This window comes from Marmota monax, unplaced genomic scaffold, assembly GCF_021218885.2.
Source record: "Marmota monax isolate L192 unplaced genomic scaffold, Marmota_monax_Labrador192_F-V1.1 WCK01_AAM20220418_F8-fsc00047, whole genome shotgun sequence".
Taxonomy (NCBI): domain Eukaryota; kingdom Metazoa; phylum Chordata; class Mammalia; order Rodentia; family Sciuridae; genus Marmota; species Marmota monax.
Window position 1 is genome coordinate 11,302,690 of NW_026692072.1, and position 17,741 is coordinate 11,320,430.

General features: G+C 36.4%; 1 protein-coding gene across 29 annotated transcripts in view; it reads right to left on the minus strand.

Moving 5' to 3' along the window:
* The window catches only part of Phf21a (PHD finger protein 21A), a 189,923-nt gene that overhangs the window by 19,362 nt on the left and 152,820 nt on the right, over positions 1 to 17,741 (minus strand). For all 29 annotated transcript variants that reach the window (XM_046456865.2, XM_058583609.1, XM_046456810.2 and 26 more), the window contains one exon: positions 2,383 to 2,481. In XM_046456865.2, the coding sequence (XP_046312821.1) occupies positions 2,383 to 2,481 (99 nt within the window). The remainder of the gene's footprint in view (positions 1 to 2,382; positions 2,482 to 17,741) is intronic.

Genomic DNA, 17,741 nt, shown 5'->3' on the forward strand with positions numbered 1-17,741 from the left:
TCAAAATCTTTGGTGGACACCTATTCCCTCCACAGCTGGAAAGGAGCAGTAGTCCTAAACTCACAGCCCATTTCCTATGCTGCACATTGAAATGGCATTCATTTTGTGGTTGCCAATAACCACATTCCTAATTTCTACTATTTCTTTAAAATAAAATCAAGATTAGAGGGCTGTCAGTTGAGGCCAGGTATGGTGGTGCACACCTGTAATCCCAGCAGCTTGGGAGACTGAGGCAGGAGGACTTCAGTTTCGAAGCCAGCCTCAGCTACTTAGTGAGGCCCTAAGCAACTTTGAGACCCTGTCTCAAAATAAAAAATAAAAAGGGCTGGGGGATGAGGCTCAATGGCAAAGCAGCCTGGGTTCAATCCCTGGCACACACACACACACACACACACACAAAAAGGCTGTCTCAGTTGGGTGGTAATACACAATCTGTAATCCCTGCTACTTAGGAGACTGAGGCAGGAGGATCACGAGTTTGAGGCCAGCCATGCCAACTTAATGAGATCCTGTCTCAAAAAATAATAAGAGATGGGGATGTAGCCAGGTGATAGGGCAGTTGCCTACCATATACGAGGCCCTGGCTTTGATCCCCTGTATCACATAAAAACAAAAAAGATTAGAAGGCTGTCCACCAACATTCTTTGCTAATAAACCAGTGTTTTCATTGACATTCAGATGCATCTTTTTAATCTTGGGCTACTCACATCCAGCTCCTCTTTGCCAGTCTAGGTCAAGTTCACAAAATAATTATTAAATGAAAACAATCTCCTGTCTTGTGGAATAGTGTTTCAGTGATAGAACAAAAAGATTTCAAGAACTTTTGCCAAATACACACCCACACATGTAACCACATACCCACATACATATTATATAGTATGTATATCAAGAGCTCATCTACTTTCTTTATGGCAGTGATTCTGTCCAACTAAGTGAAATATCTGCTACTATACAGATGGCATCTGATTGCTCACACTATGTGCCACTGACCTGAGATATTCTTTAGTTTTTTTTTGGTAAGGAAATTCTGCCAACAGTTTATTTTTCCTCCACCAAGCACAAAAACCTGTCATTAATTTTTTTTTCTTCCTGTGGTGCTGGGGATTGAACCCAGGGCCTTACTCATGCGAGGCAAACACTGTACCAACTGAGCGATATCCATAGCCCCTTGTCACTAATTTTGTGGATGATTTTATAAATTTCTCAGCAATTTGTGTAACTAGTACTTTTCTGTGGCTTAAATTTTGGTCCTCTCTTTCTTTCTTTTTCCTTTTCAGTATTGGGGATCAAACCTAGGACTTCATGCAAACTAGGCAATTACTCTATCACTGAGCTACACCCAACCTTGTTCCTTTCTTCAAAGATGAAATTAAAAATTCATTCATATCATATCATAAAGAATTACATTTGGTGCTTATTTTAGAAAAACCTGGGCTAGTTCAATAAATCATTGATATATGTGTGTGTGTGTGTGAGAGAGAGAGAGAGAGAGAGACATGAAGTTTTGATGGCTTCATGCCACTATTTGACATAGTTACATTATGAAAAATGCATGGAGGATAAGAGGGAGATGTATTACAAGTCTAATAAAATCTAACAGAGATTCATCATATTACCTGTCTGCATTTTTCTTTTATAGTTGATTATACAAAAGCATTAAAGTAAGATATTCTCTTGTCTGAGGACACACAAATTCACATTCTGTATTTGTATCAGGGTCTTATTTGCTATTTATATTTGTAATTCTCTCCTAAGTTTATATAGATGTTTCATCTTTTCTTTTATGCTTCAATGACCTATTTTTACACTACCAATTCATTTAGGATTTGGGGTTTTAATGCAATAAAAAGTAATACAAAACGCACATTTAACAACTGTAATCGATAATGTAAACAGACATAAGCTGAGTGAACTGGACATTTATAAATGCCTGAGACAAACAGAATACAATAATAATTTGGAATATAACAGTACAGCTGTAACGTGTATTTGAATATCACCATTTCAAAACTTTTCCTTTGAAATAGCAAAATACTTAAGTGCCAGTGCATAGATCCTTAGGGCCATACTCAAATATGCCCCAAATGTTATTTAATTCTTTCTGATACAATATGAATGAATGTTTATGCCCTAAATGTGGGTGCAACTAAATACAAAAAAAGAGACTACTCAAATTAAAGCCTCAGATAGACACAGCACAATAATATTGGATAATTTCAACACATTTCCCTCACCAACCAGACTCGGAAATAATATTGTTGGATAAAAGAAAATATAAGAGAAAGATCGCTGAGTGATTCAGAAAGCAGGTATCCCTCCCGCCTCATGTGGGAATGAACTACACATCAGAGGCTGAGCCACACTTCAGAAAGATGGACCTACCTGAGGGTTCTCTTCCCGTTTTGGTTTGGGTGCAGCAGGTGGGGTGATGGTACGGCTCTCTGTTTGTTTTTCATCTGTTTCTGTGTGGGATTTAACTGTCTAGGAGAGAAAAATTCAATGTAAATTCAGAATTCATTTTTTTTAAATTAAAAGAATGAAATAAAAATAGTAATTTAACTGTTAAAGGCAGCTGAAGAAAAGAACATGCTCAAATCTAGAACATATTAGTAGAGGAGTTCACAGCATAGATTTCACTGGGGGTAAAATGTAAAGACCCAGCTGAAGATTAATCAGACTGTACAACTAGAATAAATAAGAATCTATAAATAAAGTAATTTAAATTATACAAAAAGAAATATCCAAAGTAAAATTCCCATGTATGAAATGAAGTGCTGCTCTGATGTCAATGTACTATAGGATGTGGAGGTAGCTTCCCAGAAGCAAGTCCACTGTCATTATATATGGGTCAAGCTCTAGACCACAGCATGCTCAAGAGCTGAGGGTCAGAAACAATCTTCATAAATGCTCTTCTTCAGAATAATTCCAATCATAATCTGAGAGATTGAAGAACTACCTTTACTTGGGATATTTAAAACCTGCCTATATTATCCATTAGGGGAGAGAGGAAATTGCTAAAGGGCCACCTTGCAAGGGCTGAAGTCCAGAATACTCCCAACTCCCTCTAGAGACATCCACTTAAACATCAGAAACACCAGTTGCATGACTATCTTTAAACACAAATGGTAGTAACCTACTGGCAGACTGAGACTGTATTACTATTCTTCTCACAACCTAATGGATAATTAATTTTATGAGTTCTGTAAATACTCAAATTATTTTAGAATAGTAGATATAAAACTGTAAATAAAAACCTAATTTAGTTTTTCAAAATTGAAAAAAACTGCACAAAATGGTCTTTTTGTATGTAACTACGAGTAATTAAATTAGGATCAAATTATCTCATTATTGATTGGCAGGAGTCAAAGACTTCAATCCTACAAAAACAACATCAAAAGTTTTCAAATATCATAATAAACATCTTTCTATAATAACACTGAGTGCAAATGGTGTCAACTCTCCAATTAAAAGACAGACTGGCAGAACAGATTTAAAAACAAGACCCATCTTGCTAGAGATTCATCTTACAGGCAAAGACAGCTACAGGCTGAAAGTGAAAGGGTGGAAATTGATATACCATGTGAATGGAGCCTGAAAACAAGCAGGAGTAGCTGCTCTCATATCTGACGAAGCAGACTTCAAAGCAAAATTAATCAGAAGAGACAAAATCATTTCACACTGATAAAGGGAATAATCCAACAAGAAAATATGATGATAATAAATATTTATGCCTCATAATTAAGAGATACTACTTGAATTAAAGCCTCAGAGACGTCCCATTATAATAAAACTGGATGATTTCTCCCTCACCATTGGTGAGGTCATCCAGACATAAACTCAGGAAGACTCTTTGGACCTGAAAAATATAAATCAAATGGATTTAAGAGACATCTACAAAATATTTCATCCAACAAAGCTGAATACACATTCTTCTCAGCTACACATGGAGTCTTTTCCAAAATGGGCCACATTTTAGGCCACACACACACACACACAAAAAAAAAAAAAAAAAAAAAAAAAAAACTCTTAGCAAATACAAAACAACAACCACCATGAAAACCCTGATACAATTCCTTGCATCTTATCAAATCATAATGGAATGAAACTAAAAATCAGTACCAAAAAGCCCCACAGAACTATAAAAACACATGGAGATTAAATAATACACTTTTAAATGATGAACAGATGGATGGAAGAAATTAGGGGAGGAATTTAAAAGTTCTTAAGACCCAAAGGAGAATAATGATACAACATATGGAAACCTATGGAACACTACAAAGGCAGTTATAAGAAGAAAGTTTATAGCTATGAGTGTCTACATAAGAAAACCAAAAAGATTCCAAATAATCAACCTAATGATACATAATAAACATAAACAAATGAATTCCAAAACTAGTAGAAGGAAGGATATAATTAAAATCAGAGTCAAATCAATGAAATTGAGAATACAAAAAGAATACAAGGGGGCTGGGGGTATAGCTCAGTTGACAGAGTGCTTGCCTAGCATGCTCAAGGCTCTGGGTTCAATCCCCAGCACCACCAGGGGGAAAAAAGTACAAAGGATCAGTGAAATGAAGAGTTGGGTTTTTTGAAAACATAAAACAAGATGAAGGGCTGGGGTTGTGGCTCAGATGTAGAGTGCTCGCCTAGCACATGTGAGGCCCTGTGTTTGATCCTCAGCACCACAGAAAAATAAATAAATAAAAGTATTGACAACTACAACTAAAAAATAAATATAAAAACAAAAACAAGACCATAAGCCCTTAGCGAAACCAATCAAAAGAAAAATAGAGAAGACTCAAATTAATAAAATATAGATAAAAGAAATTACCACAAACATCACAGGAATCAAGTGAGTAGATCATTAGGAATTATTTTGAGCACTTACACTCCCATAAATTGGAAAACCTAGAAGAAATACGTACATTTCTAGATACATCTGACCTGCCAAAATTGAATCAAGAGAACACAGAAGACCTAAACAGCCCAATAACTAGTAATGAGAAAGAAGCAGTAATAAAAACAAAACAACGAAGTACACGACTAGAAGGATTCTCAGCTGAATTCTACCAGACCTTTAAAAAAGAATTAATGCCAATGCTCCTCAAATTATTCCGTGAAATATAGAGGAACGAACACTTTCAAATTCATTCTTGTGAAGCCAGTATCACACTCGTACCCAAACCAGATAATGACACATCAAGGAAAGACCAATACCCCTGATGCAAATATCCTTACTAAAATATTAACAAACTGAATTCAACAAAATATTAAAAAGATTGTACATCATTACCAAGTTATTTTTATCCTAGAGATGCAAGAATGGTTTAACATATGCAAATCAATAAATGTAAATTTATCATAAATAGAATCAAAGACAAAAACCACTTAGTCATCTCAATAAATGCAGAGAAAGCCTTTGACAAAATTCAATACCCATTTATTTATTTATTTATTAAAATTTTAATATTTATTTATTCTTTTTTAGTTTTCGGCAGACACAACATCTTTGTTTGTATGTGATGCTAAGGATCGAACCCGGGCCGCATGCATGCCAGGCGAGCGCACTACCGCTTGAGCCACATCCCCAGCCCCAACAATACCCATTTATGATAAAAAAAAAACACTGAAGAAACTAGTGATAGAAGAACCCTACCTCAACATCATAAAGGTGTAAAAGAAAAACCCAAAGCCCAAAGCCAACCTCATAGTAAATGGGGACAAACTGAAAACATTTCCTTTAAAATCTGCAACAAGACAGGATGTCCACTCTCACCACTTTTATTTAATACAGTGCTAGAAATTCTAGCCAGAACAATTAGGCAAAAAAAGAAAATAAAAGGGATAAAAATAGAAAAGGAAGAAGTCAAATTAAAACTATGGATGATATGCCTCTATACTTAGAAGATCCAAAAAGCTAATAAATTCAGTCAAGTAGCAGGTTACAAAATCAACACATAAAAATCAATAGCTCTCTTATATACTGCTGGGCTGAAGTAGTGGCTCGTGGTAGAGCACTTGTCTAGCATGTGTAAGGCACTGAGTTTGATTCTCAGCATCACATATAAATAAATAAATAAATAAACAAATAAATAAAGGTCCATTGACAACTATAAATCAGGAAAGCAATCCCATGATTCTCAGCACTACATATAAATAAATAAATATCCATTGACAACTAGAAATCAGGAAAGCAATCCCATTCACAAATAGCCACAAAAGCAAAACAAAAAACATAAGAATAAATCTACTCAAGGAGTTAAAGAACCTCTACAGTGAAAACTATAGAACACTAAAGGAAGAAATTTAAAAAGACACAAGATGGGACGACCTCCCATGTTCGTGGATTAGCAGAATTAATATTGTTAGAATGGCCATAGTACCAGAAGCAATACAGATTCAGTGCAATCCCTATCACAATACCAACAACATTCTTCACAGAACTAGAAAAAACAGACCTAAAATTCATTTGGAAGAATAAAAGATCCCAAATAGCCAAAGCAATTATAATTTTTGGCTTAGAAGCCAAAAAAGCATTGCCGGAAGCACCATTAATACCTAATTTCAAATTATACTGCTGAGCTATAGTAACAAAAACTGCATGTACTGGCATAAAAACAGACACACATAGATCAATGGTAGAGAATAGAAGGCACAGAGACAAACCCACACACCTAGTCATCTGATACTTGACAAAGATGCCAAAAACATACACTGGAGAAGATGGCCTTTTTAATAGATGATATAATGCACCAATAAAAAATGTGGGGAAAAAAGATTCTTACAAATCATAATGCTGTGAAATATTTTACTAGATCTGAAAAACTAGCATAATCACAAAAATCTTTCACTTTCTTTCTTGGCCACTTCCATATTTTCTTTCTGCTTTCCATATTATAGTACATCAGGAAAGTGTAAGCAATCAATACTGCAGCAAGTGCTCCTGTGGGGCATAAATGCCGCCGTGTGTGTGTGTGTGTGTGTGTGTGTGTGTGTGTGGTCAGAGTCCTGCCGTACGTCTCCCTTTGTACCATAAGCTACTTGAGTGGGGGCTATTCTGTACACCCCTTGTTTTGCACCCTTTGTGCTTAGTGTAGTACTTCACTCATTGCAGGAATACAAAAAGAGTTGATTGTTCTTCTGAGTCAAGAATGTAACCTACCAGGAGCATCATTCAAGTCTTTTCCTTCTCTCTCTCTCTCCCCCACCTCTGAGTTTAACCAAAAAGGACACCTTTCCTCCATAAAATAAACCTCCTAAGGGAAAGTAGTTTATAATGACATTTTAAGGTCTAAGTTTATTTTCATGGTTCTTTGAATGTGGAAGGACAAAAGTATGAGGGAGGAGAGAGAAAAGGTTCATTGTAAAGGTTCACTGCTCCATCCCAAGGCTGTGTTAAGTAGCTTCCCGGTGGGCTGAGGATGTGGCTCAAGCGGTAGCGCGCTCGCCTGGCATGCGTGCGTGCGGCCCGGGTTCGATCCTCAGCACCACATACAAACAAAGATGTTGTGTCTGCCGAAAACTAAAAAATAAATATTAAAATTCATTCTCTCTCTCTCTCTTAGAAAAAAAAAAAAAAGTAGCTTCCGTAGCTTCCTGGAGCCCTGTTCTTCTACTTCTAAGGCTGAGTAAAGCACTTGGTGGCAATGCCTTCCCCTCTGGGGAAGGAGATTCCGTTCCTCTCCACTAAGGAATTACCCATGGCTCAAGTGTCTCTCTCTCTCTTATGTACTAAGATATATCATCTGAGTGTTAGATTTAAAAATATCATGTAAAAATGCCAAATAAAAATAAAACAATCAAAACATCATGGAGGGGGACTGTCTTTCTCTCAAGGATCTCTTGCTCTGGGGGAAGCCATGAGCTGTCATGTTGTGAGCAGCCCTACGGTGAGGCCCAGGAAATGAGGAACTGAGCCCTCTTGCCCACAGCCAGTGAAGAGTAGCCCAGAATTATGCGAACGAGCTAGCTCAGAAGTAAACTACCCAGCTTTGGTTAAGCCTTGAGATGACTGCCTGGCCAACCACTCTGACTACAATCTTGTAAGGGACCTTGAGCCAGAACCACCCAACGAAGCTGCAGATGAGAAGACAGCAGGGTAACATACTTAAAGTGCTGAGAAAAAAAATTAATCAATCAGCCAGGAATTCTGCATTTATAAAACTATTCTTCAAAAATGAAGGAGAAATGAAGATATTCCCAGACAGACAAAAGCGGAGGATGTTTGATTCTAGTATATCTGAAAAGAAATGTTAAGGGGAGTCCTTCAAGATGAAATGAACGACATTACACAGTAACTCAAATCCTCAAGAAGAAATAAGAACTCCATTAAAGGTAACTACATAGGTAAATATAAAATCAGTATTATGTAGTTTTGATTTGTAACTTCTCATTTTGTTTCCTAAATGACTTAAAAGACAAATGCATAAAAAACAATAATTATAATTCTTTATTAGCAGGCACACAATGTATAAAGATAAAACTTGTGACAAAAACAAAATACAGAGGGCCAGTTTGCATAGGAATAGAGTTTTGTATATTACTGAAACTAAGCTGGGATCAGTTCAAATTAGAGTGTAAAAAACTTATGAATGTTAACTGAAATCCCCATGGTAACCACTAAAAAAAAAAAAAAACCAATTAAAATATATATAGAAAAGGAAATGAGGAAAGTATTAAAATGATACACGAGAAAAAAAAATCAAACACAAAAGAAGGCAGCATTGGAGGAACAAAAAAAGCAAAAGATGTATAGAAAACAAAGAGCAAAATGGTACAAGTCCTTTCTTACATTTTAAATGTAGCTGGATTCAACACACACCACTAGAAGACAGAAAGTGGCAAAATGGATAAAATAAATAATCTAACAATGTGTTGCCTGATACTCATTTTAGAGTGAAAGATACAGAAAGATTAAATGCGAAAGGATGGAAGAGAGTTTATGCTGGGTGCAGTACAGCTCAGGAGGCTGAGACAAGAGGATTGCAAGTTCAAAGCCAGCCTCAGAAATTTAGCAAGGCCCGAAGCGACTCAGTGAGATCCTGTCTTTAAATAAAATACAAAATAGGGGACTGGGGCTGGGGCTCAGTGGCAGAGCACTTGCCTAGCATGTGTGAAGCACTGGGTTTAATCCTCAGCACCGCATTAAAAAATAAATAAATAAATAAAGGCATGCTGTCCATATACAAGTATAAAATTTTTTAAAAAACATTACAAAATAGGGCTGGGTGATGTAGCTCAGTGGTCGAGTGTCCCTGAGTTCAATGTCCAGTACCCCCAGCCAAAGAGAATTCATGCAAATAGCAGGCCAAAGGGTGCAGGAATGTATCCCACCATTATACAAAATTCACCGGAGGTTAAAATTTGTTACAAGAGACATAGAAGACCATTATATATGAACAAAGGTATCTGTCTGAACACACACACACACACTATGCACTCAACAACAGAGTCCCAAAACATATGAATCAAATACTTAGAACTGAGAAACAGATCACTCCACAGTAGCTGGAGATTTCAATACCCCACTTTAATAATAGATATAACATGTAGACAAAATACTAATAAAGGACATAAAGGACTTGAACAACACCCCAAACCAGTTACATCTCACAGACATATAAAGAACACTCTACTCAACAAGAATATACGTACATATTTTCTCAAGTGTATATGGAACATAATCCAAGACAGACCACATTTCAAGCTATAAAACAAATAAAAACATTAAAAAGACTGAAGTCATATACCTTCTTGGACAAAATGGGAAAAAGCTAGAAATTAGTACCATAAGGAAAACTCATAGTATGTGGAAACAACACTTTTTTTTTTAACAGTACTGGCAATTGAACCCAGAGACACTTTACCACTGAGCCACATCCCCAGACATTTTTTTTGGGGGGGTAGGGCAGGGGAATACTGGGGACTGAACTCAGGGGCATTCACACTGAGCCACATCCCCAGCCCTATTTTGCATTTTATTTAGAGACAGGTCTCACTGAGTTGCTTAAGGCCCTGCTGAATTGCTGAGGTTGGTTTTGAACTCAGGATCCTCCTGCCTCAGCCTCCTGAGCCGCTGGGATTACAGGCATGCGCCACTGGGCCCGGCCTCCCCAGACATTTTTATTTTTCATTTTGAGTCAGGATCTCACTGGCCTCAAACTTGAAATCCTCCTGCCTCAAACTGCTGAGTAGCTAGGATTGTAGGCATATGCTACCATACATGATTTAAACAACACACTCTTAAACTAAAGGGTCAAAGAAGAAATCACTAAGAAAATCAGAAAATACTTTTGAGATGAATAAGAACAAAAATATATCAAAACCTACTTGAGGGGCTGGGGTTGTGGCTAAGTGGTAGAGTACTCGCCTAGCACGTGCGAGGCGCTGGGTTCGATCCTCAGCACCACATAAAAATAAATTAATAAAAAAACTTACATGATGCAATGAAAGCAAGGGAAAGAGGAAAATTTATAGCAATTTTAAGTTTATTAATGAAGAGAGACCTCAAACCAATAACCTAACCATACTTCAAGAATTAGAAAAAAGAACAAGGCCCAAAGCTAGCAAAAGGAAAGAAATAATAAAGCTTGGAGTGGAAATAAATAAAATGGAGAAAAATAGTTGAATCTTATAAATCAGAAGTTGATTCTTTAAAAAGATCAACAAAATTTGTAAAGAAAAAGAAAAGACACAATAACTAAAACCAATGAGAGTGGGGGCATTATTACTTATTTTACAGAGGAAAAAAAGGAAGAGAAAACACAGAACAACTGTTCATCAAATAATTAAATACCATAGGTTAAGTGGGGTGATTCCTAGAAACACATCACCAAAATTGACTCAAGAGAAGTAGAAAATCTAAACAGACCTCTAACAACTAAAAACACAGAAACAATAATGAAGGCTGGGCACAGTGGCACATGCCTGTGACGTGGGAGGCTGAGGCAGAAAGATCTCAAGTTCAAGGCCAACCTTAGCAATTTAGAGACACCCGTCTCAAAATAAAAACAAAAAGGTCTGGCGATGTAGCTCAGAGATAAAGTGCCCCTGGGTTGATCCCTAGTAATCCCCCCAATACACACACAAAAAGAGCCAGGCCTGGTGGTGCACACCTACAATCCCATCAACTTGGGATGCTGAGACAGGAAGATTGCAAATTCAAGGCCAGCCTCAGCAACTTAGTGAGATCCTATCTCAAAATAAAATAAAATAAATAAAAATAAAAAAGGCTGGGGATGTAGCTCAGTAAAGAGCCCCTGGGTTAAATCCCCAGTACCCAAAATAAAATAAAATAAAATAGTTATCAAAATCCTCTTTTAATTAAAACAAAAAGCTCAGGGCCAGATGGCTTCATTACTGAATTTCCCCAATCATTTGAAGACATCCTACTCAATGTCTTCCAAAAAATAAAACCTAATTCATTCTATGAGAGCAGCATTATTTTATTGCCATAGAATAGAAAATTACAGATCTATTTCCCTTATGAATATGCTGCAAAAATCCTCAACATACTACTACCAAACTGAATTCAATGGTATATTAAAAGGATGATACACCATGACCAAGCTGGATGTATTCCATGAATGGAAGAGATATTCAACATAAGAATATCAACAAAACACACAAGGAAAACACGTGATCATCTCAATTGGTGTAGAAGAAAGCATTTGTCCAAGTTCAGGGGCTGAGGGTGTAGTTCCATGATACAGAACTTGCCTGGTACACACGAAGCCTGGGTTCAGTCCCCAGTACTAAAAAAGAATACACCACATATATACAAAAGGTAACCACATGAGATGCACGTGTTAATTAGCCTGACTGTAGTAATCATTTCTAGGTATCTATGCATACTGTTGTTTTTTTTTTTTCTTTCAGGTAAACCAGGAAAACAACTTTTATTGGAAAGTCAAATAGAATACCAAGTTGGTTTTACATTATATTTTATGGGATTAGGTCATAGTGCTTATTTGCTTTCATCTCTATGTGTATCTATATCAAACAATCACATTGTACACCTTAATGCAATTTTTATTTCTAAAAAGTTCAACATCCATTCATGATAAAAAGCAAAAGGGAACTTCTTCAACTTTATAAGAAATATTTATGAAAAACCACACCTACCATCATGTTCAATGGTGAAACGCTGAAAGGCAAACCCCCCTCCCCCCCCAATCAAGGACAAAACAAGGACTTTTGCTTTTCACTGTTGCTACTCAAAAGTTCCAGTCATGGCAATTAGGCAAGAAATGGAAATCAAGACGTAAAAACTAGAAAAGAAGATATACAACTATCCCAATTTGTAGATGACATGATTGTAGATATAGAAAATCTCAAAGAATCCATAGAACAACTATTAGAGTTAATAAATTCAGCAAAGTTGCAGAGTACAAGATCAAGACAAAAATCAGCTGTGCATCAAAGGACATTACCAAGAAACGAAAAGATGGCTTACAGGATGAAAGAAAATATTTAAAAATCAAATATCTAATAAGGATCTACTCTTCATATTATATGAAGGACTCTTACAACTTAAGAGAAAAACAACCCAATTTAAAAACTGGCAAAAAATTTAAATACATACTTCTCTTAAGAATATATACAAGGGGCTGGGATTATGGCTCAGTGGTAGAGCACTTGCCTCGCTCGTGTGAGGCACTGGGTTTGATTCTCAGTGCCACATAAAAATAAATAGACAAAATGAAGGTATTGTGTCCGTCTACAACTAATACACACACACACACACAAAAGTATATGAATGGCCAATAAGCACATGAAAAGATAATACTAATAGCAATTAGAGAAATGCAAATAAAGATTAGAATGCTATCTACTTCACACCCACCAGGCTGGCTATAAACGAAAGGGAAAAAACAATAAAAAAAGGAAAACAGTAAGCACTGGCAAGGGTGAGAAGAAAATGGAATACTCATATATTGCTACTGGGAATAAGAATGATTTAGCCATAAAGCATGACTCTGAGGAACAATTTGGCAGTTCCTCAAAAAGTTGAGCAGAATTACCAATTGACACAGCAACCACACTCTTATGCATATAGCTCAACAAACTAACAACAAGTACTCATATGCATTCATATGCACCAAAGTTCACAGCAGCACTATTCACAATAGTCAACAGGTAGAAACAACTCAAATGTCTATCAACAGATGAATGGAGAAACAAACACATATACACACCATGGAATATTACTCAGCCATTACAAAGTAAGGAAGTATAGATAAATATTACAATGTGAATGAATCTTGAAAACATTATACTGTAAAAGAAGCCAGACACAAAAATTCATATGCTTTATTATTCCACTTATATAAAATACCCAGAATAGGTTAATCTATAGACACAGAAAGCAGACTAGTGACTGCCAGGGTTAGGGGTGAATAAAAAAAATAACTCCTTAATAGAAACTAGGTTTTATTTTGGGATAATGAAAATGTTTGGGAACTAGATAAGAGATGGTAGTTGTATAACAGTGTGAATGTAACTAAATTGTTACATTGAATTGTTCACTTTAAGATGATTTAATTATATGTGATGTGAATTTCACTTCAATTTAAAACAATTAGGTTAAGAAACAAAAAAAGATTGATTCATCTAAAAGCTTGGTCTCTTATCAGAGATAACAAACCATTATCCACAGTTGAAGCTGCCCTGCAGATGTTATTTTTTGTCTTCACAGTATTTGAACAGTTACTAGTATTTTAAAAACTAGGCAACTTTTCAAAACATCTGGATTTCGGCTTTTCTTCAAAGTTTCCATATGATAAAAACTAGTTACTGCCAAGAAGCAGCTGCTTCCTTGAGAAGGAGCACATTACTTTGCAGATCACCACAGTCTCATTCCACTTTCTATTGCCAAATATTATCATGCTTGCCTGATTATTTCAAAAGAGGAATTAAGAATAAAAGTAGCTTATCTCTTGCACTCATATTTCAATTGAAAGTGGAAAAATAAAAAGATCTCGTTTACTTCCAACTTGTTTTACTCCTTTGTATTTCCTGCTTCACATCTTCAGCTATTTGAATTTGTATCTTCTATTCTGTTTGATATTATAAAAGAGAGAATCCAAAAACTCTGACAAGTCTAGAACCCTGAATTTAAAATTTACCCTCTGAGACTTGGCTGCATGAAAAAAAAAATCAGTTAGGCAGGTGAAAATGAATAAAGATTCAAGTAGTTTTTGTAAACCACTAAGTCCCAAGTTTTCATTTCTGCAAATAGTTTAAAGAAATTGACACTAGAGCATTAATATATGTTGGAGATCATAATCTAGAGCTTATATATTATGTTAATCATATAACACAATTATTATAATATATTATAATTTTCTTATATAATTATGCTATATATTATATAATCAATCACATTATATATGATATGCTATATCAAAGTTTTTATAGGAGTTCCACATCTATATGGGACAAGATGGTTAATCAGATTAAATAAATTTGAACTGAGGGCAAGCAATATCCCTTGCTTGGTTACTTGGCTCTCTGGAAAGGAAGAGGGAAGAATGGAACTACTATTCTCATCTTGTAAGTACTCCTTTTTTAGAGGATATTATATAGGTTCCTATGAAGAACTTACACGGGAGGAGTAGGGGCTTTCTGGCAAACTTTCCCCACAGGACCTTCTGTTGCCTTCCATAGAGGTCCTTGTTGCAGGGTGTGGATGGGTTGGAGAAGAAACAAACATAATTCCTGAGAATGTAACTTTGAGTCAGACATCGTCCAATAGACTTTAATTCTTTACCTCACTGAGCATCAACAGGGGTTATCCCCATTTTTGTGTTTTGGTTTTTTTTTCCCCTCTCCCAAATCGCAGGTTCATGGCAACCCTGTGTCCAGCAAATCTACTGGTGGCATTTTCCCAGCACCTTGTGCTCATTTCATGTCTGTCATATTTCGACAATTCTCACGAGTATTTCAAACCTTTCCATTATTATATCTGTGATGGTGATCTATGGATCTTCTATGTTACAATTGTTAATTGTCTGAAGGCCCCATGAAATGTACCCATAAAAGATGATGAGCTTGTTGGGTGCAGTGGCACATGCCAGCAATCCCAGGAGTCTATGGTAGAAGGACTGCTTAAGCCCAGGAGTTCAAGACCAGCTTTGGTAACAGAGCAAGACCCCATCTCAATTCTAATCATTCGAAATGGAGAAAAATCTAAAGGCATTCCCTCTAAAATCTGGAACAAGACAGGGATGCCCTCTCTCACCACTTTGATTCAACACAGTTCTTGAAACATTGGCCAGAGCATTTAGAAAGGAAAAGAAGAACTTAAACTAGCACTATTTGCTGATGATATGATTCTATACCTAGAAGACTCAAAAAACTCCACCAAGAAACTTCTAGAACTAGTAAATGAATTCAGCAAAGTGGCAGGATATAAAATCAACAAGCATAAATGAAAGGCATTCCTGTATATCAGTGACAAATCATCTGAAAAGGAAATGAGGGAAACTACCCCATTCATAATATCCTCAAAAAAATAAATAAATAAAACACTTGGGAATCAACAAAAGAGGTGAAAGATCTATACAATGAAAACTACAGAACCCTAAAGAGAGAAATAGAAGAAGACCTTAGAAGATGGAAAGATCTACCTTGCTCATGAATAGGCAGAATTAATATTATTAAAATGACCATATAACCAAAAGTATTATACAGGTTCAATGCAATTCCCATCAAAATCCCAATGGCATTCCTCATAGAAACAGAAAAAGTAATCATGAAATTCATCTGGAAAAATAAGAGACCCAGAATAGCTAAAGCAATTCTAAGCAGGAAGAGTGAAACAGGTGGTATCGCTATACCAGACCTTAAACTATACTACAGAGCATTAGTAACAAAAACAGCATGGTACTGGCACCCAAACAGGCTGGTAGACCAATGGTACAGAATACAGGACACAGAGACTAACCCACAAAATTACAACTACCTTATATTAGACAAAGGTGCCAAAAGCATGCACTGGAGAAAGGATGGCATCTTCAACAAATGGTGCTGGGAAAACTGGAAATCCATATGCAACAAAATGAAATTGAATCCCTATCTCTCATCATGCATAAAAGTTAACTCAAAATGGATCAAGGATCTAGGTATTAAACCAGAGACTCTGCATCTAATAGAAGAAAAAGTAGGCCTTAATCTCCATCACGTGGGGCTAGGCCCCAACTTCCTTAATAAGACCTACAGCACAAGAATTAAAACCAAGAATCAACAAATGGGATGGATTCAAACTAAAAAAATTTTTTTCTCAGCAAAAGAAATAATATGTGAGGTGAATAGGGAGCCTACATCTTGGGAACAAATTTTTACCCTTCACACATCAGATTGAGCTCTAATCTATAGGGTATATAAAGAGCTCAACAAGATAAGCACACACACACACAAAAAAAAACCCCACAAATAATCCAATCAATAAATGGTCCAAGGACCTGAACAGACACTTCTCAGAAGAGGATATACAATCAATCAACAAATATACGAAAAAATGCTCATCATCTCTAGCAATCAGAGAAATGCAAATTAAAACTACTCTATGATACCATCTCACTCCAGTAAGAATGGCAGCCATCATGAAGATAAACAACAACTGCTGGCGAGGATGCAGGGAAAAAGGTACACTCATACATTGCTGATGGTACTGCAAATTGGTGCAGCCAATTTGGAAAGCAGTATGGAGATTCCTTGGAAAGCTGAAAATGGAACCACCAGCATACCACAGGGACACAGCACAATTCACAATAGCTAAACTGTGGAGCCAACCTAGATGTACTTCAATGGATGAATGGATAAAAAAAAATGTGGCATTTATACACAATGGAATATTACTCAGCACTAAAAAAGAATAAGATCATGGCATTTGCAGGGAAATGGATGGCATTAGAGCAGATTATACTAAGTGAAGTTAGACAATCCCCAAAAAACAAATTCTGAATGTCTTCTCTGATATAAGGGGGGTGATTCAAAATGGGTAGGGAGGGAGAGCATGGGAGGAAGATTACCTCTAGATAGGGAAGAGGGGTGGGAGGGAAAGGGAGGGAGAAGGGGAATAGCTAGGATGGTAGAAGGAGACCTTCATCATTATACAAAATACATGTATGAAGATGTGAATTTGGTGTCAACATAACTTATATACAGAGATATGATAAATTGTGGTATAAAGGTGTATTAAGAATTGTAATGCAAAAAAAAGAGAGCTCATGTAAAAAAAATAAAAAATAAAAAAATTTAAAAACAAAATAAACAAAAAAAGACAAACACCACAACCCCCCCACACACACAAAAAAAAAAAAAAAAAGAGAGAGAGAGAGAAAAAAAAAGATGGTGAACTTAATTGATAAATACTCTGTGTGTTCTGACTGCTTCACCAACTGGTGGTTCCCGTCTCTCCCTCTCCCTGTTCCCTGAGACAACAGTACTGTAATCAGCCTAGTTAATAACCCTACAATGGTCTCTATTGAAGTGACAGAAGAGTCCCACATCTCTCACTTTAAATCGGAAGCTAGAAATGATTACGCTTAATGAAGCAGGCATGTTGAAAGCAGGGATGGGTGGAAAGCTAGGACTCTTAGGCCAGTTAGCCGGTGGGTACATAGGAAATGTTCATGAGGGAAGTTAAAAGTGCTTCTCCAGTGAACACAAAAATTAGAGAAAAGTAAGGAGTCTTATCATGATAGGAAGAACTGTAGTGGTCTGGAGAGATCAATCAG